Consider the following 22,817-nt stretch of genomic DNA (forward strand, 5'->3'; position numbering starts at 1 on the left):
GATGTAAGCAGAAGCAACCCCCGGGAAATATCCTTAAAGAAAGGGGCATGTCTTCCTACTGGCTGGAATGCAGAAGTGATAGCTGAAGCTCACACAGCCATATTGGACCAGGAGGAGGAAAACACCCACTTGATAATGCCACAGATGGAATATACCTGGGTAGGGCTCCTGATACTATGAGGGACCAGCCTAGACTTCCTGCACTGTGCTATGCTTAGTCATACAGTGGACTGTAGCCCACCAGTCTCCTCTGTCCATGGAATTCTCCAGGCAAGAATACTGGAGTGGATTGCCTTGCCCTCCTCCAGGGGATCTTCCCAACCCAGGGATTGAACCCAGGTCTCCCGCATTGCAGGTGGATTATTTACCACCTGAGCTGCCAGGGAAGCCCAAGAATACTGGAGTAGGTAGCCTATCCCTTCTCCAGAGGAATTCCCAACCCAGGAATCGAACCAGGGTCTCCTGCATTATAGGCAGATTCTTTACCAGCTGAGCTACCGGGGAAGCCTCTAGACCTTCTACTCCCAGGCTTTCACATCAAAGAGAAATAAACTTTGGTCTTGCATAAGCCAATACGATTTGAGTTTTTCTCTCATACATGGCCCACCCTGATTTTCCTTGACGTGGGATAGAGTGGTTGGAGTTTTCTCTAAGTGGGTGATAAAAGATGTGGGGGTAGCATTTGATTTGAGACCTGAATAGGCAGAGGCAGGTTGGGGAGGAGCATCCAGGCAGGCTGGGGAGACCCAGGCAGGAATGATGCTGGTGCCCTGACAGAGCAGAAAGGCAGGCGGGACAGGAGGGCAGGAATAGCCCGGAGCAGGGAACGGGTGTGGGGAATTCATGCAGGATTTTACCCAGGGGAGTGATGTCTTCTGATTTCTGTTTCTCAAAGGTCACTCTGAATGCCAGGTGGCCCCTGCGTTGTAAGGGCCCTGAGTGGATCCAGGAGGCCAGGTTCCAGGCTCCTGAGGTGATGGAGGAGCAGGACAGCGGACCTGGGGAGAAACAGTAGCGATGGAGAGAAGAGGATGGGACCGTGGAGGTGGAGCCAATAGAATGAGCTGTGGTTGGATGCAGGGTGAGGGAAAAAGAAGAATCAAGGAAGTGCCTCGATTTGGGGCATGAGGAACCAAGTGAAGACTGGACGAGGCCCAGATTGTTTCTTTACCTATTTGTGTTTAGGGGTAAAGCTTAGAATTAAACAATACTGTGAAGGCATATCGCCCATATGGTCTTTTTCAAATAGTAATTGTCTCATCCATGCTTTCAGCAGTGGGCTAAGGTCCCGATTTTTGCACTGATTCCATTCAAAGTCAACGCATATGAACTATCCACTTCGGGCAGAGCTGTGGGCAGGGTTTAATGGACGGTGGAATGACCTCTGTCCTTAGGGCTTACAGTCTGTGGAGGAAAAAGACAGGGCCATGGATCATCCCAGTAGAGCCCAGATGGGCTGTGACATAGGTTGGCTTGGGCTGAGCCATTTCAAGCTCCCAGGGGTGAGGAGTGTGGGAGGAGGGAGGCTTCACAGAGAGGGGATGCAAGAGCTGAGCTCTGAAGCTTCAGTTCAGCAGATATAGAAAGAAAAGGAGCCTCAGGACAAGGGAACATCATGTATAAAGACCCAGAAGCCTAGGGAGTCCCCTGATGGCCTAGTGGTTAGGATTTCAGGCTTTCACTGCCATGGTCTGTGTTCAACCTCTGGTCATAGAACTGAGATCCCGCAAGCCAAGCCATGTGGGGAAAAAAAAAAAAAGACCTAGAAACCCAGAGAACACAGAACCTTCAGAGAAGAGCAAGTGTCAAAACTCAGAGAGCTCACAGCTCCAACTTGAGACCCCTTGAACAGATTTTATTCCCTGGGCTAGCCCTCATGCCACTCCCTACCCCGTGATCTCTGGAGAGCCAGGTGGACTTCATAGCTCTCCAAGGCTCCCCTTTGACCGCCCTCCTCCTCCTCTCTTGGAGAAATCCCACCCATCCTTCACGACCCTGCTGGAACCCTCCTCTCCCTGTTCCTTGAGCACTCAGCTCTCAGGGGATCCTGTTGATTCCCAGTTCATATCTCTGAGTGTCTTATATTTGCAAGATCTGACCTGGCTGCCCCCAGACAGACAGAAGCTTCGTTGCAGGATGCCTGCCCCCGCCCCAGGCCGGCCCAGGGTGCTGGGGATGCAAGTCAAGGGGTACAGGATTCCAGGAGAAGAGGGCTGGACCAGCTCATCTCTGAATGCAACTTTCCAGCTCCAGTCCGATTCCCCTGCTTCCCCACCCCCTCACCCCTCACCCCTTTCTGTAAGGATCACTGGTCTATTCACAAATACAAGGATTACTGCCCCACTTCCATTAACTCCCACACTGCTCTCAATCTCAATCCATGCTGTACCTTATACCTCTGTTCCCCCCACCTGAGAAGGCTTGCTTCCATTTCTCCCGATGGATGTTTCTTTAAAACTTTATTTTTTTCAGATTATTTTATTATTCTGCTTGTTATTTTACCCATTTCAATTTTTTTGACTGTGCCATGAGGCATGAGGGAGCTGGTTCCCTGACCAGGAATTGAACCTGTGCCACCTGCAGTGGAAGAGCGGAGTCTTAACCACTGGACCACCAGGGTAAGTCTCATGGACTTTTCTAAGACTCAGCTCAAAGGACTCCTTGGAGACATCTTCGCTTCATAAATTCCTCCTCCCTCGGGCCCCCCATTCTTTGTTCACACCCCTTGTTGTTGTCATACTCTGGTTATGTGCTAACACCTGCTGCCTTCATTGAACTCCTTGAGGATAGATGTGGTGTGGTCCCAGTCACCGAGCCACAGGTGACCCTCAATCTCCATGGCTCATTTTCCCCATTCACAACTCAGTCCCTCTCCTGCATCCAGAGCAGATTATGTTCTCAAGCCCCTTCCTGTCGTCCCATTTGGCCCACACGATGGCCCAGAGTGAAAACCAGCATGGGAGAGAGGAGGTGATCAGCTCAAGGGCACCCAACCAAGGGCAGAGCCACCTGCCGCAGCAGTTCACACTGAACCGAAAGGTCCTCCTAGCCATGGGGCATGTGCCTTTAGGGCAAAATCCCAGTGGTCTGAGTCCCCAGTCCGAGAAGGCACAGCAAGTCACATCTTCACTAGGCAATACCCATGAGTCCAGTCATCTGGTCAGAACTTGTCCCCTCTGCCAGTCCCCTTCAACTATCTGGACATCCCCATGCTATCTGGACATCCACTCACCTTAGCTACCCCTGCTCATCACGGCCACTTTGCTCTGGACTTGGGCCCAGACCCTCCCTTCCATTCCCACAGGGGAACTGTCCAGCAAGGCTTTCTTTGCTGGGTTTCTGGGGAGAGCATCGGAGGATCACCTGCTGGGCACTGAAGAGCAGGCATGGGATTATGAGGTGGGTCTACCTTTAGTGGTCACTGGCCCATCTAACACCTCACTGCCATGCCCATCGTAGGGGGCAGCTCATCTAACCCTCATGACCCCACCCCCACCCCCTCACAGAGTCTTAGCCTCTGTTCCTTCAGGCCAAGAGAAAGAAAGCAACCTTCCCTTCCTCAGTCCCCTGCCAAATCCTCACTTCTCACTGAGGACTGACCGTGTCCCAAGCTGATTTAAAATAAGAAGGACTCCTCCCTTCAGGAGAATGTCACAGTCAGTCCATAGGGCCTCCCTCAGAGACAACCTGCCCCAACCCATGGATCTGGACTGCGTGGTCTGGAATAACATCAGATGGGTCTGCAACCAAGTCACCAGGCAACTTCTACAGACCTGGCTAGGGGCTCCACCCTCGGTCCACCTCATTCCTGCCACATTTGACCTTGGCGCTGACTTTGATGAGCCCAAACTTTGACAAAGGCATCCATGGACCTTGGAGAGGGACCAGGTAAGTGCCTCCCTTCATGCTGCAGGAAATGGTGGGGTTGGGATGTCAAAAGGGGCTGCAAGTGATGAGGATAAGGGGGTTGCAGGGTGGACTAATCCGATGTCCTCTCAAGACGTCCTGGAGCTCTGCTCAGTTCCCCAGAGTCCAGGCCTCTGACCCGCTCCATCTAGCCCAGGGGCAGGGCCAAGGCCAAGGGGAGGGGAGCCTTGTCTTATTTCACCAGTGCCTGGCACTGGAACCTTCAGATGAATTGAACTGACCCGAGTCCAAACTGGGATAAAATGAGTGAGAAGAGCCATCACTTCTTCCTGGAAAATCTTTAAAACAAGAGAAATGTGACATTGGGCAGATTTGGGGGGAACATCCACCAAATTCAATCAAGGTGACAAGAATGATCAAGAGCACGTGGTATGAGGAGGAAGGACCAGAGGCCCATCTGCTTGATGCTGCCTGGATGACTGGTGGGCTGCGGGGGGCTGGTACCTGCAGAAGAGCTGGGTAGATTCTCCTCATAAGCCAGATATTCCTGTCATTCCCGATCTCCTTGCCTCCCACCCAGCTAGCTGCTTGTCCTTTCCAGCCCCAGGAGAGGTGCTCTCTGGCTGCCTCCTCCACTTGGCTGCCTCTTGGCTTCTGGGACAGGCAGAGGGCTAGGTGCCTGGGCCCCCTGGGCCATGCAGGGAAGGCAGGGCCTACATCTAGCATCCATTCACTGCCACGCACCACAGGAAACAGCCCAGTCTGGACTGGGCCTTGGGACACATGCCACTAGCCAGGAGACTGAGCACCAACGTGGAGCACTGGGAGGCATCCCCGTGCCCCTTCACCAAGACCTCTCTGCTTCTACTGGCATCAAGGCCAAGGGTGGCAGGAGGGAGCCCAGGGCTTGGCATCAGGCGGAACACCGGCGGAGGGGCCTAGGGGAGTCATCCACCTCTCCACCCTCAGCTTCCCCTTCTGTAAGGGGGAAAGAGCAGTAATAAACAGTGCCTTCCTCAGAGGGGCTTGCAGAGCTCAGAGAGACGATGTGTGTGAAGCCCTGGGCACAGGAACCTGAACAGAGCAGGTGCCCATTCATTGGTTGTTCTTTCTTTCTTTTTGTTTGACTGACCAGTGTGACATGTGGGGTCAAACTCATGACCCCTGCCTTGGGAGTGCAGAGTCTTAACTACTGAATCACCAGGGAAGTCCCGTCATGGGTTATTCTTTTTACTGGGAAGCTACGTTACCTCTCTGTCAAATGGGGGGTGGGGGGGTGGGAGCTGTAAGGATTAAGTGTGACCACCAGGTGAAGGCCCGCAGGGCAGTGCCCGGAGCAGATTCCTCGGCAAACAGGATTCCCTTTCTCCCTCTGCCAGGGCTGGGCACGTGCAGGCTCGTGGTGAGACCCAGGAAATGGCTGTGCAACTGCTGGGTATGCCACCTCTCTGACCTGGTCTCTGGGTTGCTATTGTTCAAATCCCAAGCAGGAAATCCCCAGCCTGGCGGCCAGGGAACCAGCACTCTCCTTTTACAGATGAGGTCACAGAAGCCCAGAGAGAGGCAGGCACTTGTCCCACGTCCCACAACCAGGCTGGTTCCAAGGGGGCTGGGACAGGGTTTTCTCCCTCTCTGCAGTGTCCAAAAACCCCCTTTCTGTCTGCTTTCAAACCTCTGTTCATCCTTGCCGATCCGAACTCATCTTTCAGCCCAGGAACAGGTGACCAGTTCCAGCAACACCCCCACTCTCCAAGAGCAGAGACTGCCCTGCTGGGGTGTGAGGGGAGGGCCACGGCGGGGGCCGAGAATGCGGCTGCTCTGGCCCGGGGGCCTGGGCCGGGCTGCCGACAGAGGAGCCAGTGTGCCCAGACATTGGGGCTTTGTGAGCTCAGATCACCGTGTGGGGACGTTGTTTGTGTTGACCTGAGATTGTTTCAGGTTGATGGAGGGGCAGTGTCTTAGCGTCCAGGTGCCAGTTCTTTAGAGCCAGTTGTGGTCTTGAGGAGAGGGTGGCTGGGTTGCCCTAGCCTGGGGCAAGAAGGGGAAGGGGCTGCTTGAGCTGGTTCCCCTGGGGGGTGGAAGGGAAGCCTACAGAGGAAGGGTGAGTGAGCCCCCAAGGGAGGGCACCAGGACAGAGGGAGGTGAAAGCAAGCACCCGTGCAGCTTGGGGCCTGAGCAGAGGGGCCTGGCCAGAGTGAGGATGAACAGAGGCAGGACAGGTGCATCCAGAGGTTGGGGCAGACCAGCCGGGAGGCTGGGCTCTACAAGAACCCAGCCATCAAAAGCTAGTTCACGAAGGAAGATCCAGGAGAATCGTAGAGGCCAGAAGGGACTTGGGAGGCCTTGGGGGCTGGCCAGTGGATTGGGTGGGGTAGGCCAGACTCACAGCTGTCCAGATGTAGGTGAGAGATAACTCTGTTTACCAGGCACCCAGAGGGAGCAGGGCAGGGGGGGTGAAAGGGGCTCCCAGGGCCCATGGGGCGGGCAGATTAGGAGGCGGGGGCATGAGTCAGGGGTTTGGGAGCTGCCCCCAGGGCCTGGGAGCCGGGACCTATTGCCGGCTGGAGCAGGTGTGAGCTCATCTGGGTGCAGAGGCCACCGGCGGCTGCAGGAGCTCGCCGAGGGACCCCCAAGGCTTGTGAGCAGGTGAGCAGGGTGGGGAGGGGCTGGGGTGGTCCTGAGGCGCCTCTCCTGAAGGTTTCTGCAGGTGCCCAACCTGAATCTGGGCCCAAGCAGGCATGGGCGCCGGCCCTCCAAGGGTTGCCGGTGGTGGGGAGAGAATGTTATGATGTGTGTTGTTACCCCTCAGGGCACAGGCCCATTGGCACCTGCAGCTGGGAAGAGTGGGGTGGCAGGTGTTGGGGGGAAAAAGGCTGGCACGTGGCAGCAGAGGTGTGTGAATATGCGTGTGGAGGGGCGAACCTGATTCCCCTCCAGGTGTGGGCCCTTGTCAGGCTCCTATTTACCAGCCCCTTGAATCACACAGGCTAGGGTCTCCCAGCCACCCAGTCCCCTTTCCTTCATGTATGAGGATCCGCAAGTCACTCTGTCTCCTGCCTAGAAGGGAAATTGTCAGCTGACACTGCTCATTTTGAAACATTTCCAGGGACTCTAGTCAAGGAGACCTGGTGCTGTCCCCATCTTCAAGGGTGTTAGGAGGGAAAGGAGGAGTCCCCCATCACCTGAAGGTCTCCAAACACAGGTTAATTCCATGGGAACTGAAGGAAAATCAGAAGGGAATGAAGACAGCAAGTCTGCCTTTCATCTCTAGGAGCAGCGCTAATGAGAGCAAACATTCAAAGAGAGCTCTTTATGTGCCAGGCACTACTCTTTTTTCATTTTAACTTTTTATTTTATATTGGGATATAGCTGATTAACAATATTGTGACAGTTTCAAGCGAACAGCAAAGGGACTCAGCCATACATATACATCTATCCATTTTCCTCCAAGTTCCCTTCCCATCTAGGCTGGCCAGGCATTATTCTGAGTGGTTTATATGTATGAACTTTCTTAATGCTGCAACAGGTCTATGGGGTAAATACTATTATGGTGGTGGGGGTTTAGTCGCTAGGTCGTGTCCTACTCTTGCGATCCCATGGACTGTAGACTGCCAGGCTCCTCTGTCCATGGGACTCTCCAGGCAAGAATATTGGAGTGGGTTGCCATTTCCTTCTCCAGAGGATCTTCCTGACCCAAGAATTGAACCTGGGTCTCCTGCATTACAGGCAGATTCTCTACCAACTGAGGTAGCATTATGATTACCCCCATTTTACAGATGAGAAAACTGAGGCACAGAGAGGTTGAGTTACCTCCCCAAGGTCACACAGTAAGTGGCAGGGCTGGGATTTGAACCCAGGCAGCCTGACTGCAGAACCCACACTCTTAGTCACTAATACTAAACCAGCTAATAGATATTTTATCTTCTGGGAGGCAACTCAGCACCATGGTTAGAGTAGTATCTGGAGGAAGACAGGCCAGGGTTTAATGCTGCCTCTGCTATTTACCTGCTAGGGAACCAGGGCAGATAAGCCTCTCTGAACCTCAGCTTTCTCATCTGTAAAGTGTGGCTAATGACACTGCCCACTTCACAGAGTGGTTTGCGGATCATCAGAGATAAGACAGCGCAGCTATGTATGTGTTGGGGTGATACACAAAGGTGGTGTCCTGTGCTTCCAGGGAGCCTTCCCCCTCATCTGGTTCGCGTCCCTCCCAGTCTCTTCCAGCTGTGTTCCACCTCCTGGGCCCCAGATGCCCTACTCCCCTTTATCTGCCTGGCCCTGGCTGGTGGGCTGGCCAGGTGTTTGGTGTACTTCCAGGTCCAGGCTCTTATCATTGCACACAGAGCAAGGCCTGCAGCTGGGGGGTGGTTGGGCCTAGGGCGGGCAGCAATCTGGGTCGTGGGTGCACCCTCTAAGGCCCCAGAGGAGCTCAAGGCACCTATGTTCTCCCCTCTTCTCTCTCACTGATGTCTCAGGACCCCAGCAGGAGGGCCTCCGATTGTACAAACGGGGTGACTGAGCCCTAGAGAGAGTCTGGGAGCTGCCAGGCAGTGGCAGAGAGGCAGCCTGGATGTTTCTGGGTGCTCTGGCTCTGGAGGGACCCTCTCTCCTCTCAGATGGGAAACTAAAACCACAGTGCCTGCCCGAGGAGGGCAGTGTTTAGCACCTCAGGGTCGACAAGGTAGAAGCGGCTAGAGATTTGAGGCCCAGAGAAGGAAGAGAGAGGTTAAAGATGGGAGAAGAGGAAGGAGAAGGGGACAGGGAAGGACAGAAGAGGGAGAGAAAAAAGGTGCATGAGGACTTCCCTGATAATCCAGTGGCTAAGACTCCGTGCTCCCAATGCAGGGGGCTCTGGTTTGATCCCTGGTCAGGGAACTAGAATTCACATGCTGCAACTAAGACCCAGTGCAGCCAAATAAATATTTTAAAAATAATAATAATAATAAAACATCATTCAAAAAAAAAGAAAAGGTTTTCTCTGCAATACCAGAGACCTCGAATGCCAAGTCCCCTGCAGTAGGGACACCCCATCCTCAGACTTTAGAATTCCCTGCATGGCCATCACTTGCCCTACAACCACCCCAAGGCAGGGACCCTTGCCTTCCTCAGTTTGGGTCAGGGGCTCGCTCACGCCCCTTCTGTAAGGACTGCAGGACTATCTATTCCTCAGAAACAGAGCTCTGCGTACAGTTCTTTCTGTATATACTCCCTGTCCTGTTCCCTTCCAGAGTGCCCAGGCTTCTCTGGCATGGTCTTCTCTCTGCCTCTTGCCACCATTCCTAACACCTAGGCTAGCCCTTCCCATCTCTCAGCCCTTCAAATCCCACCAGCGCTCTGGGGCAAGCGCCAGTATCCCCTCCTTCAGGGACACTCTGCCCCCCACCCCATCAGCAAGCCCTACTCTCCCTCCTGCCACAAACATCCTCGGCAAACAGCACAGTCCGCTCACTGCTTGCATTTGTTTGGGGCACGTGTTTTCTCTTGAACCTCTTCACCTGTCATGTGTTCCTGGCTGGTCTCCCCAGCCAGGGCTGTGAGTTTCTGGAGAGCTGAACAGTGTCTTGTTCATCTCAGCTTCCCAGGCTCTATGCCAGGTGTGGAGGGGCACGTTGTCAATCTGACTCAAATCCATGTCGCTACAACACGGCATGCAGCCTGCCGTAGGTGAAGGGGAGAAGGATGTCCCTCCACACCCAGTCTGGGCCATAGCAGGCACCCCTGTGTTCTCTTGGGCTGCTCCTCACATTCCTGGGGTGGGCGTCCTTCCTCTCCACTAGAGACGCAACTGAGAAAACGGAGGTGCAGAACTCCATGGCCTCCTGGCTGGGTCCTAGTCATCCCAGCTCCCCAGCCCCAGAGCCCCAAGCCTGCAAGGGGGAGCCATTCTTCCACTCTTTCAACATGCTTTTTTTTTTTTTTTTCTCCAATTTTTATTATAGTTGCTTTACCACGTTGCATTAATTTCTGATTTACAGCAAAGTGAATCAGTTATACATATATATATAGCCTCTCTCTTTTGAATTCCCTTCCCATTTAGGTCACCTCAGATCATCGAATAGAGTCCGCTGTACTATACAATAGGTTCTCAGTAGTTATCTATTTTATACACACTAATCAACAGGTATTTATTGAGCGCCTACTACGTGGCAACAATTCTGCTAGGAGTGGTGGATCTGGTGGGGATTGAGGCGTGCAGGATCTCAGTACTCATGTGGCCTCCCTTTTAGAGGCATCCTCAGACCATACATGGGCTTCCCTAGCGGCTTAGGCAGTAAAGAATTCACCTGCAATGCAGGAGACCTGAGTCGGGAAGATCCCCTGGAGAAGGGACTGGCTACCCACTCCAGTCTTCTCGCCTAGAGAACTCTATGGACCGAGGAAACTGGTGGGCTACAGTCCATGAGAGAATGACACAACTAAATGACTAATACTCATTCACTCAGACCATATATACACAAATGAATCAAGAAACCAGAAAATGACAGACTGGGTTAGTGATTGTTAGGGTGGTCAGGAAGGGAATCTGAAGAGCTGGCGTGTGGGCTGAGGAGTGGGAAGGGCTGAAGTCGGGGGAAGGACATCCAGGACATGGACAAAGCAGGTGCAAAGGCCCTGGGGCAGGAAAGGGCTTGGTAAGCAGGCCAGTGGAATAGATGGTGAGAGAGCAAGAGATGGAGTTCGAGATGGAGTAGGGGAGAGAAGCAAGGACACATCATCCAGGGCCTGTGAGCCACTCCTAAGGATACCACAGCCCTGTGCCCAGCAGGAAGCAGCCATTTCTGGGAGAAGACGGTGTTTTGTGGAGACTCTCAGCTAAGCTCCCTGAAAGAGGGACAGGTCATCTCCTGAAGTTAGCTGATTCCTGGGGAGGGGCAGAAAAGGAAGTCAGGTGAGGACTGGTGGATGGAGGAAGGATTTTATTTGAAGAACAACCCCCATCCTCCCAAACACCCTTAGATTGATGCCAGCCAAGTTTCGTCTTGCCTGCACTGTACTGTCTGCGTCCCCTGCACACCTGCCCTCACCCCTGCAAACCCAGCTCCTCCCCTCAACCCCCCACTTACACTTCTTTCCTCTAACCATCCCCCCACGCCCCCCTTGTCTCCTAACACTCGGGATCCCACTTTGATCAAATGCAGCCCCCTGGGGAGACGAAGGGGAGACCCCAGGTTGTCCCGTGCTTCACCCAGCCTGTACTATCCCCCCTACCCACCACAGGAACTCCAAGCCCGGGTTATGCTGGGGGCTCAGATCACTGCAGACAATTGAACAATCAAGACAGCACCATGGGGGATCCAGAGGTGAGTCTTTGGTGGTGTCTGCAGGGTTCCCACCTGGGGGCTCTGGGAACCCAGCCCTGGACACCCACCTTCAGAGCCTCCCACAGCCCAGCCCTAATGGCAGCTTCTCACAGGAGTATGAAGATAAACTGGAGGAGATTCTAGACAAAGAGGAATATGAAGACCATGGATCCATCACGATCACAGTGGAAGAGGCAGAAGGTGACACAATTCAGGAGGAGGAGGCAGAAGGTGAGCCCATCTTCCGCCCTCTTGTTGGGATGAGCTGCTGAACCCCATCATTGACAGCTGGGGAGCTTGTCTTTGCCTTCTTTCCCCTATCCACCGGCCCAGCCCCAGGGCCAGTTCTCCCACAATCCTGGCTGATTGAAGGATAAACAGTTTTGTTTAAAATGATCACAGGAGGTGACTGGGGGCGGTTGGGGGGGGGGGGGCAGGACCAGTCACCCATTACTGTGCCCCATAGATTTGTGAGCGGGCAGTCAGCCCTGTCTGGAACGAGGACATGAGTCCCCATGGCATTTGTACCCACCCATCTTCTGGGACAAGGTGCTGGGCCTGTTCTGAGAACATTGTTCTGTTTGGAAGTCCAGAAGTCCTGAGAAATGGGGGGCTACGGGGACCCTCAGGGCAGAGAGACATGAGGAAACCTTCCTGGGCTTGTCCAAGGTCTTGGTTGGGGAGCCCTGGGAGGGGACCTGTTTACTGTCAACTGGACTTAAGTGCTGGCAATTGATATAGGAAATAAGAGGCCCCTCTGGGAAATGAGGGCTGGGGGGGGTGTGGGGGCCAATATAAAGGCAGCCCCCACCCTGGCTCCCAGAGCTTTGCTTGGAGGTGGTGAGAAGCTGGGCCAGTGAGATTGTTGAGGCAGGTGGGAAAAAAGAAGGGAATCTGGTCCCAGAAGGTAGCAGGAGAGGGAAGGGAACTGCTGTTTAGGACTCCCCAACCCCCTTGGAGATGACCCTCCTGTCAGCGCGGGGGGCGGGGGGGGGGGGGGCGGGGAATGAGCCCCAGGGGTCCTCCACAGGGCTCAGATGGCGAGTGACAGTGCCATTCTGGGCCAGGAGCAGGCAGGATCCCAGCCAGGGGCAACGAGAAGGAGAGAGGCGTCATTCTGTGTGGTCTCCGCATCTCGTGGGGATGGGGCAGGAGGGTCTTGGGGGGATTGTCTGGGGGCATCGCTAACTGGCTTTGGGGTTTTCAGCTCGGGTCACCCAGCCGACAGACACAGACTACCACACCACATCGAAATACCCAGAAACCCACAAGGTGAGCACCCCAGCGCCCCCCAGCCTTCTTTCCTGTGCTGCCCTTGGGACCCATCATTCTACCAGGGGAGGGGAGGGACGGAGGGAGAGCTACAGCTTTGGGATGGGGAGACTCCACAAACAGAGAAGGAATGGGCATCCTGGGGAATAGGTAGAAGAGGACATCTCCCAGTGAAGGGGGAGACCTGGGCCTCCTTGCACTCATGGGGAGCTCCCTGGACAGAGGTAAACTGACCGCTGGAGGTCTGAGCCCCCAGGTCCGCTGGCCCGGGCCAGGGTGTCCGGTGCCCCCTGGAGAAGCACAGAATTACATGCATGCTCTCCTCAACCCAGATTTCCCTCCCCAGGCCCCCCCATGTCATTGCTGGGCACCAGCCTGTGTAGCCAGTTAGGAAATTGGGTCTACCCTCAGCTAGGACCCTGGGAGTGGGCCCCTCCTCATGGAAACCCAAGGGCATGCTGAGTCCACGCAGAAACATTAGAGGCAAGAGACAGACCCAGTGACTCCCAAGGCTTTCCTCTCCTCTCCCGTGCCCACTCTAGCACCCCTTTTGAGTATCTTCAAATGTCTCTGAAATGGGGGAGGGGCCTGGTCAGGAAGTTGGGGGACAGAAGCAGAGGTGGGGGACCCTCAAGCACCTCCCCACGTATCACATCTCACTCTACACCCCCAGGTTGTCGCCCCTGATGGTCCCCTCTGAGCTCAGGCTCGGTCCTGAGTGCCCCAGGACCCTGGGCCTCTGACAGACACCCTTCAGGGCCTGCGAAGTGCCCACCGTACCCTGGGCTGCCAGTCCCCCCAACAGCCCTGCCCTGGGCCTGAGGGACTAATTCAAGCCTGTGGGGCCGCAGGTGTACGTGAAACTGCGGGAACTGGTGATGGATGAAAAGAACCAAGAGATACAATGGATGGAAACAGCACGCTGGGTGGGGCTGGAGGAGAACCTGGGCAAAGATGGGATCTGGGGCCGCCCCCACCTGCCTTACCTCAACTTCTGGAGCCTCTTGGAGCTGCAGAAAGCCTTCACCAAGGGTAGGTGAAACCTCTGCAGCCCTGCATGTAAAAGGGAGCGGAGGCAGGGCCAGCCAGCTCACCCCTCCACTGCCTGCAGGTACTGTCCTTCTGGATCTGCCGGGGAAAGCCCTGGCCGAGGTGGCTGACCAGCTGCTGGACAGGTTTATCTTCGAGGGGCAGATCCAGCCAGACGACCGAGACAATCTGCTCCGGGTCCTGCTGCTGAAACACAGGTGCCCCTGCCTGCTGGGCCCTGGACCCCATGCCCACAGGGCCTACCTCCCCAGCCCGCCTGCCCCAAGCTCTCCCCGGGAGCCCCTCCCCACCAGGCTGGGTCCCACTTTTCTTGCACCATGTCTCCTGCCTCCGACACCTCTCAGGTGGTAACCATTTCTCCATGCCTAGTTTTGGGGGCCACGGGTCCCCAGGAGGACCGACTCTCAAAGTCCCTCCCTCCATCCATTCTTCTGGCTCTACCTAGTCAGTCCAGACTGAGGCCACCCGCTTACAACCACAACGTCCTTCGGAGGAGGCCGATTCTCCTTCCATCCCAGGGCCTCTCTAGTCTGGCCGCGGGCGAGTCCCAGTCTCCACTCTGCAAACAGCCTGGCCTGAGCAGCCTTCTCAGCCCATGTCCACTGTGTGTCCTGCAGCCACGCCAGCAACATGGAGGCCCTGGGGGGTGTGAAGCCTGTGGTCGTGACACAGTCTGGGGACGCTTTGGAGCCTCTGCTCCCACAGCATCCGTCACTGGAGACAGAGCTCTTCTGTGAACAGGTGAGGCTGTGCTGAGGCCGTGTGAGGAGAGCCGGAAGGCCCTCAACCTGAATGTGGTTCTAAAGGAGAGCGGGTGGGGGATAGGGGGTGGGACGCTCAGGTGTCCAGGGCCCGCAGTGGCCAAGGACTCCCCTCACCACCTCCTCCCAACAGGGAGAGGGTAGCACGGGAGGGCACGCATCTGAAATTCTGAAAAAGAGTCCCCAGGACTGGGAGGCCACCCTGATGCTAGTGGGTAAGTGGCCAGTGGGCCCCTTCCCTCATCCCTGCACACTCCCTGCTTCTGCCTCCTGCCCTGGCACAGCCCCTCCGTAAGCCTGGACCCCACCAGCACTGCTTGCGCCCTGCCCCCGTGCCCCCCACCTCCCCCACGGGCCTCAGCACCTCACTTCGTCCACCCACCAGGCCGTGCCAACTTCCTGAAGCGGCCGGTGCTGGGCTTCGTGAGGCTAAAGGAGCCGATGGAGCCGGAGCCAAAGCCAGAGGGGTCAGAGGAGCCGGCAGTGCCTGTGCGCTTCCTCATTGTGTTGCTGGGACCCGAGAGCCCCAACCTCGACTACACCCAGCTGGGCCGAGCTGCTGCCACCCTCATGTCGGAGAGGGTGAGGAGGGGCTGGCGAGGGCCGGGGGAGCCGGGGGCCCTGGGTGGCAGGGGAGGCCCGGCTTACTTTAATGTCACGAGTCTGGCCCATTCAGTTGGATCTATCCTGTCTGGCCATGGGGATCCAGGCCCGTATTTTGGCCTAGCCCTGCCTGATCAGGCCTGGTTTAGCCTAGCCCACTCTGTCTTGGTTCTACCTGGTTAGGTCTGGTCTGGTCTGCTCTTGTTCCATTTGGTCTGCTACAAGCCACTTGGTTCACTTTAGTTCTTTCTGCTTTCCCCCCTCAGGGCCCTGTCTGCCCTTTCTCAGTAGAGGGTGGATGGATGGAGGGACAGGGCAGGAAAAACAGATCCTAGCTGGCAGGAGCTGGGTGAAAGTATTCTGATCCCCAGAGGCTTTGGCTGTGGCCTCCTGGGTCCTTTTATCCAGCAGGTCCTAGTGGCTCTGACCTTCTCTCCTGCCCCCAGGTGTTCTGGAATGAGGCATACCTGGCCCAGAGCAAGGAGACGCTGGTCCAGTCCCTGGAGGGCTTCCTTGACTGCAGTCTGGTGCTGCCTCCCTTGGATGCCCCCTCTGAGAAGGCCCTGCTCAGTCTGGTGCCTGTGCAGAAAGAGCTGCTGAGAAGGCGCTACCTGCCCAGCCCTGCCAAGCCCGACCCCAGTCTCTTGAAGGACCTAGGTACCTGCCCTGCCCTGCCCAGCCCAAGTTTTTTGAGCCCCCAGACCCCCAGCACAGCCCTGTGAGCCCCTGGCTCCCCCTCCCTGTCCTCATCCCTCCCAGCTTCCCAGATGACCCCATTCCCATCCGGCATCTCCCCCTCGATTCCCCTCTCCCCTCACCTCCCCCTCCAATCCTCTGTGACCATGGTCCTGCCCTCCACTACAGATGTGAAGAAAGGTCCAGGGGACACCCCAGAAGACCCTCTGCAGCGGACAGGCAGGCTCTTCGGGGGACTGGTGCGTGACATCCGGCGCCGCTACCCCCACTACCTGAGTGACATCACAGATGCCTTGAGCCCCCAGGTCCTGTCTGCCATCATCTTCATCTACTTCGCCGCCCTGACCCCCGCCATCACCTTCGGCGGCCTCCTGGGTCAGTGCCTCCATGTGTCCCACTAACCCTCACCTCTGACCCTCTGGCCTACGTATCAGCCCCAATTTTGCCCTGATCTGACACTCTGGGCCCCTACATCAGCTTACCCGTGAAATGATCTTGACCTTGACCACACCTCCTCCCACAGGAGACAAGACCCAGAACATGATGGGAGTGTCGGAACTGCTCCTCTCCACTGCAGTGCAGGGTATCATCTTCTCCCTGCTGGGGGCTCAGCCCCTGCTCGTGTTGGGCTTCTCGGGACCCCTGCTTGTGTTTGAGGAAGCCTTCTTCTCGGTAACTCTATTCTGGCCCCACTGTGACCCTGTAACTGGCCCCCGGCCCCACCTGCTTAATGCATGGTGCCTGGGCCCATGTATCTGACCCCAGCTCCCTCTGACCACCCTACAGTTCTGCCAGACTAACAACCTGGAGTACATTGTGGGCCGTGTGTGGATTGGCTTCTGGCTCATCCTGCTGGTGGTGCTGGTGGTGGCCTTCGAGGGCAGCTTTCTGGTCCGCTTCATCTCCCGCTACACCCAGGAGATTTTCTCCTTCCTCATCTCCCTCATCTTCATCTATGAGACCTTCTACAAGCTGGTCACGGTGAGGGCTGCAGGAGTGTTAGAGGCGTGCGCATACACGTGTGTGTGTGTGTGTGTGTGTGTGTGTGTGACTGTGCACAAGTTATGCATCTGTGGGTGTCATTGCACTAGTGTCTGTTTGGCATTTATGTGGCCACGTTTTCACAGAATGTGACTGTGAGCACATACATGTTGACACCAGCTGTCTGTGGGCTGGTATTCTCACCATGACTATGCATGAGAGGACCCTTCTGCGTGCAAAGGCCCATGTGTATAATCACATACAGTGACTAATGGGCTTCCCTGGTGGCTCAGATGGTAAAGAATTTGCCTGCAATGCGGGAGACTCAGGTTTGATTCCTGGGTTCGGAAGATCCCCTGGAGAACGGAATGGCAAGCCACTCCAGTATTCCTACCTAGAGAATTTCATGGACAGAGGAGCCTGGTGGGTTACAGTCCATGGGATCACAAAGAGTTGGCTGCGACTTAGCACTTTCACTTTCCTGTGTGTGAGACTGAATGTGGGAATGAGTAGGCGTGGCATGGTAGCAGAGGTCCTGGAGGCTCTGAAGCCCCAACCCGCCGCTCCCTCTCCTGCTGTTGCCCTTAAGAACCACAGGGCCTGCAGAGCATGTGCCCTGACTCCTCATCTCTGTTACCTTGAACTATGCCTACCTCTGGGTCTGCATTTTATATGGAGGAAGGGTGAATACTGTATCTACCCCTGATTCTGCTGGTTGATGGGTATTTCTGTTTCCAAGTCTTTGGAGCCCAAGTCTCTTTGGAAACTTCCTTGGCACTTGTTTCCTGCCCTCCAGCCTTCTCATAGCTCCCAGGCCCTGCATGCATGCACACACACACACACACACAGACTCATTTCCTCTATGGTCTGCCCCACCCAAGCCTAGCTTGGTCCTCAGTCCTGAAAACCAAGCTGTGGAATCCCATTGCCTCTCTGTTTACACAACAATTGAGGAATAAGATAGGTAGATGCATGAAGGATTGGTGAATGGATGCTGAATAGAGAGATAAATGGTGAATACAGAGATGCATGGATGGATGATGGATAGATAAATGATGGTTGGAGGATGGCTGGATGGGAAGGAACAGGATGCCTTGGTTTTCTGCTGCAGATCTTCCAGGAACATCCACTGCAGAAGAACTATCAACACGATGTGCCGACAACACCGAAACCTCAGGCCGCCCTGCCCAACACAGCCCTCCTCTCTCTTGTGCTCATGGCTGGCACCTTCTTCCTCGCCATGATGCTGCGCAAGTTCAAGAACAGCTCCTACTTCCCTGGCAAGGTCAGCACACCCTCCCCACCTGTCCTTGCCTTTACTGTCCCATCCAACTCCAAGGCCTCAGCTTTCCCAGTGCCATCATTTCCCCTTCTTACCCTAGATTCCCATTTCCAATTCCAAGCTCCACTGGCCCCCTCATCACTTAGGATTTTACCCTTGAGACAATTCCTTTCTCAGCACATCCAGGCTGAGGACCCAAGTGGGGAGCCAAGGATAGTTCTTCAAAGGGGGTGGAAAAGCTGTGGGGCTGGGGTGCGGCGGGGCCAGGGGGACAAGAAAGGAGGCAGGTACGTAGAGGCGCAGGACAGGTTATCAGATGTTGATGGACCCCCTGAGAAGAGTGGGCGCCTCCTGGTGAAGATGGGGCAGGAGTGGGGCCACGTGGAAGGTGGGAGGTGGGAAGCCACTGGGCACTGACCGCTGGCCCCTCCACCTGCCCTCAGCTGCGACGGATCATTGGGGACTTCGGGGTTCCTATCTCTATCCTGATCATGGTCATGGTGGATGCCCTCATCCAAGACACCTACACCCAGGTGACCCTCTCTCCCCACCCCGCCACCTTATTTCATTCCCCAGCATGCCCCTTCCCCTAAACCGCCTTCCCATACTGGAAGCCAGCTAGAACTACCCCTCCCCCATCCCTGCCTCCCCTGGGAGCCCCGTGTTCTTCCCACAGCCCCTCAGGACCCTTCCGGCTGCATCAAGGGCCTGGGTCAAGTGGCCTCCTTTTACTCCTTAATCCAGGGCGATAGGAAAGAATCTGCTTTGGAGCCCAGGCTGTCCTGAGTATGAGTCTCAGTTTTGCCACCAAATAGCTGTGCGATGCAGAGCCAGCTGCATAACTTCTCTGATCCTGTTCCCTCATCCATAAAGTAGGGAATGAGAAAATGTATATAAAGGGCCTAGTGCAGTTATGGAGTACAAAGTAGATGCTCAATATAAGTAAGTTCCCAAGTGCCCAGGACCCTGGCTCCTTCGGTCCCCACCTTTCCCCATCCTCCTGCCCCCAGTGTTCTCACCAGCATTCTCCTCCCACAGAAACTCAGTGTACCTGAAGGCCTCACTGTATCTAACCCCACAGAGCGAGACTGGCTTATCCACCCACTAGGCATACGTGTCGAATTTCCCATCTGGATGATGTTTGCCTCTGCCCTGCCTGCCCTGCTGGTCTTTATCCTCATCTTCCTTGAGTCCCAGATCACCACGTAAGAGCCAGGGTGGGATGGGGCCTGGGAGGGTCCGAGGCAGAGAAAGGGACAAGCTCCCAGCAGGCAAAGGACTAAGCGCTCAGAGGAATGACGGGCGGGCAGGGGCTGGTCCAGATTTTGTGGGACCAGACATGACATTATTTGAGGGGTGCTTTTTATGAAAAAGAATATAAAATGAAAACTGTAAAATTAGGTGCTAGATCTTGGAAAGGGCCTGTACCGGTGAGGTTCTCTGAAGTGTACGCTTCTTCAGTTTCCGAATAGAACTGCTGCTGGGTGTTCTAGGCGATGATGAAGACATTTCTGCTCTTAGAGTCTCTACTGTCAAGATGGGTGGGGATTGGGGGGCGGAGCATGGAACTCCAAGGGAGAAGGGCAAAGAAGGACCAACTAAAGTAGAGGGACCCAAGTCTGGGGAAGAAAAGAGGGGTGAAGGGGGGTTAGGGTGAAGGGGAGCCCTGCTTACTCCTGACCTTCTGCACCCCCAGGCTGATCATCAGCAAACCGGAGCGCAAGATGGTCAAGGGCTCTGGCTTCCACCTGGACCTGCTGCTGATCATGGGCATGGGTGGGGTGGCCACCATCTTTGGGATGCCCTGGCTCAGCGCCACCACTGTGCGCTCTATCACCCACGCCAATGCCCTCACTGTCACGAGCAAGGACAGCACTCCAGGGGCTACATCCCAGATTCAGGGAGTCAAGGAACAGCGGATCAGTGGACTTCTGGTTGCTGTGCTCGTGGGTGAGTGAAGACTGGCCACACTCTCCAAACTTTCCACCACCCGCTGGCTCTGCCCCTTAGCATCCAGTGTCCCTCCAGCCCTGGCCCTGCAGCTAGGTCTCCCCAAACACCCACTGCCCACATCTCCCCAGCGTCAGTTATTCACATGAGGGAATTCTGGAGGAAGTGCCCCAGGCACTGAGATGATGGGCATCTGTGCAGGGCACATGGGGGGACCACTTGCTGGAACCTTCTCTAGATAAGACCCTGTAGTCAGAGCTTCTCCAACAGTTCAGTGAACTGTGATTCCAGCCCTGACTGACTGCTAACCAGGCATCCCATCTCATCTCTGGGCCTCAAGTTTCCCTGTCTGCACCATGAGAGGGTTCATTAGATGCCCGAGGTCTCCCCGGCCCAGCCCCTCTGTGACTGATACAAACAGCAGGGCTCCTGGAGCAGGGGATGGATGAGATGAAGACAGAGGCTCAGGGATCTGAGCTCTGGATCAGCCCAGAGTCCAAGGGGCTCCATGTGGGGGCAGTGCCACAGTCACTGTTGGAGAGGCATGGGAAGCTTCCTGAAAGAGGCAAAGTTGATGTTAGCTGGAGGAGAGCTGGGATTTGGGTAGGTGGAGGGTGATGGAGGCATTGTGGACTGGGGTAAGAGGAAAGGTGGGCTTCTCTGACCTCTGTGACTCCCTCGATTAAAGGCGTAGGCTATGACATCAGGCAGGCAGGAGTGTGTAGCCTCATGTAAGTTGCTTCACCTCTCTGCGTCCGTTTCCTCACCTGTAAAATGCAGATAACATCTATCAAGAGGATCCAGGGGCTTCCCTGGCCATTCAGTGATTAGGACTTGGCACTCTCATGGCTGTGGGCTCGGGCTCAAGTCTCTGGTAGAGGAACTGAGATCTTACAAGCCATGTGGCATGGCCAAAAAAAAAAAAAAGAGGATCTACAGAAGGAGTTCCATATAGTCCCTGTGATTTCATTCCTCAGCCCCTGCTGGTGCCTATCCTTGATCCTTGGGGGCTAAGAGTGCGTGGTTCTCCCTGCAGGTGTGTCCATCCTCATGGGACCCATCCTCCGCCACATCCCCCTGGCAGTGCTCTTCGGCATCTTCCTCTACATGGGGGTCACATCCCTCAGTGGCATCCAATTGTTTGACCGCATCTTGCTTTTGTTGAAGCCGCGCAAGCACTACCCAGACGTGCCCTACGCCATGAGGGTATGTGGCCGACCTGGATGCCTAGGTTGGGGTGGGGTGGGGGGTCTGGGTGCCCAGGCCGGGCAGGCGATGACCCCAGCCTCCGCCCACAGGTGAAAACCTGGCGCATGCACATGTTCACGATCATCCAGATTGTCTGCCTTGTGATACTGTGGGTAGTAAGGAGCATCAAACAAATCTCGCTGGCCCTCCCCTTCATCCTCATCCTCACGGTGCCCCTACGCCGCTTCCTGCTACCACTCATCTTCCAGGACATGGAGCTCAAGTTTGTGAGTCTCTGCTCCCACCCCTATCCCCCTCACCCATTTCCTCTGACCAGAGGGCACCACTCCAGGGCAGGGGGTAGAGAGGGGTCATCTGTGACTCTGGGAGAATGTAGTGGCGAGGGGTCTGGGAACTAGGGAAGGCAGAAGAGCGCCATGATCGACGTCTGAGTATCCAGGCCTGCCTCCTCGTCCCGGCCCCACCACGTCCTGGTGGGTGACCTGGAGCAAGTGGTCTCGTTGCTCTGTACCTCAGGCGTTCTCACCTGGAAAGAGGAGAACAGTGACAGGGCTGGTGAGAGGGCTAAGAGGCTCGTGGGATGTGTTGCTAGTGAATTGTCCTGACCACTGAGAGGCTAGCCCTTGGTCTTCCAAACTGTCTGGCTAGTCACTGCTCCAACAGAATGCTTCCACGACGAGACACAGGTCACCGCTTCATTGCCCACATGAAGGGGCCTCCTGCCTGCCTTCTGGAGGCCCTCCCCCACCAGGGACCAGATTCCAGGGCGTTCCTAACCCTGAGGAAACCCCTCATCTAGACCATCCCTAGGGGATGAAAGGACAGGACGGGAGACTTGACCCAGGTTCAGAGAGAGACAGGCTCTGCTGACTCCAGAAGTGCCTCTGTGCAGTGGGGAGGGCTCACGTGGCCCCTCAGCCGCTCACCCTCTGTCCTTCCTTCTTCCCACAGCTGGATGCTGACGATGTCAAACCGATCTTAGATGAGCAGAATGGTCAGGATGAATATGATGAGGTGGTCATGCCTGTATGAGGGGAGAGCCTGGGCCCTAGAGCCCCCTCCACCATTTCATTTCCCCATTCTCCCAGGAAAAGCAGAAGTTCCTGCCCACCTCCACTGGGCAGCAGTGGAGGTCCCAGGGACATGGGTGGGGGAAGGAGGGGGTGTCTAGGAAGCTTTGCATGAAGGGTAGACTGGCTTTTCTGAATGGAAATGACCAGTGGAGCCCAAAGTAGGGGATTCACTATGCAGCCCCTCCTGGGCCACACTGCTACCTGAGGGTCCCAGCCTGGAAGACTGAAATCTAAGTCCTACCTCCTCAAGGCACAGACAGGGGCGGTAACAAGGTGGGAGTTGGTGGGGGGGTGGGGATTCAAATTCCTGCTTGCTATATGACCTTGGGCAAGTCCCTGGATCTCTCCAACCTCTGCTTCCTTATCTGTAAAATGGGTATATTGATAATCCTACCCACATTACAGGATGGTTTCTGAGGACCAAAGATAAATGTGAAAAAAGGGCTCTGTAAAATCTGAACAGACTATTAGACAATAGTCATCACTCTTCAAGCCTGCCCAAGGTTACCCAGCTCCTGAGCCAGGCAGCTGGAATTTGACCTCTGAGGCCAGAGTCTACTTCAGTCACCCACCTTTCCAGGCTTAGAGATGTGCCTGCTGGTCCCTCTCTTCCCCTTCTCTGCTTGTACTGGGACCCTCTTCCTCTGGGCAGAGGAGGTATCCTGGTAACGGCAAGGATCAGGTGAGGACAAAGTCAGGGCTGAGACTCAGGACTCCTAAGTGCTTGCTCTCTCTCCCATGCTCTCATTCATTCACTCATTCATTCATTCCA

The 22,817-nt window shown here is 55.5% G+C and overlaps 1 protein-coding gene and 2 long non-coding RNA genes across 8 annotated transcripts in view; 1 reads left to right on the plus strand and 2 right to left on the minus strand.

The window, feature by feature from the left end:
- Nucleotides 1-7,248: 7,248 nt before the first annotated feature.
- On the minus strand, nucleotides 7,249-15,409 carry LOC139039146 (uncharacterized). Its single transcript, XR_011492379.1, has 3 exons — nucleotides 15,322-15,409; nucleotides 11,237-14,129; nucleotides 7,249-10,729 (listed from the first exon to the last, which is right to left on the minus strand). It is a non-coding gene; the product is annotated as an uncharacterized lncRNA (long non-coding RNA).
- On the plus strand, nucleotides 11,090-22,004 carry SLC4A1 (solute carrier family 4 member 1 (Diego blood group)). Its single transcript, XM_020873440.2, has 19 exons — nucleotides 11,090-11,168; nucleotides 11,282-11,399; nucleotides 12,376-12,440; nucleotides 13,292-13,472; nucleotides 13,552-13,687; nucleotides 14,108-14,231; nucleotides 14,385-14,466; nucleotides 14,637-14,833; nucleotides 15,301-15,511; nucleotides 15,719-15,925; nucleotides 16,074-16,222; nucleotides 16,337-16,531; nucleotides 17,643-17,816; nucleotides 18,257-18,346; nucleotides 18,852-19,018; nucleotides 19,510-19,763; nucleotides 20,800-20,969; nucleotides 21,062-21,238; nucleotides 21,924-22,004. Exons 1-19 carry the CDS (start codon nucleotides 11,154-11,156, stop codon nucleotides 22,002-22,004), a joined length of 2,793 nt encoding a protein of 930 aa, XP_020729099.2. The 5' UTR covers nucleotides 11,090-11,153.
- Nucleotides 19,745-22,817, minus strand: part of LOC110124777 (uncharacterized) — a 29,679-nt gene continuing 26,606 nt past the window's right edge. For 4 of the 6 annotated variants that reach the window (XR_011492373.1, XR_011492378.1, XR_011492376.1 and 1 more), the window contains 4 exons: nucleotides 21,899-22,707; nucleotides 21,272-21,498; nucleotides 20,429-20,530; nucleotides 19,745-20,319 (listed from right to left, as the gene is read on the minus strand). This is a non-coding gene — a long non-coding RNA (uncharacterized lncRNA). The remainder of the gene's footprint in view (nucleotides 20,320-20,428; nucleotides 20,531-21,271; nucleotides 21,499-21,898; nucleotides 22,708-22,817) is intronic. The other 2 variants (XR_011492375.1, XR_011492374.1) reach the window with 2 other exon arrangements.

Source organism: Odocoileus virginianus, chromosome 17 (assembly GCF_023699985.2).
Source record: "Odocoileus virginianus isolate 20LAN1187 ecotype Illinois chromosome 17, Ovbor_1.2, whole genome shotgun sequence".
NCBI classification, from domain to species: Eukaryota; Metazoa; Chordata; class Mammalia; order Artiodactyla; family Cervidae; genus Odocoileus; species Odocoileus virginianus.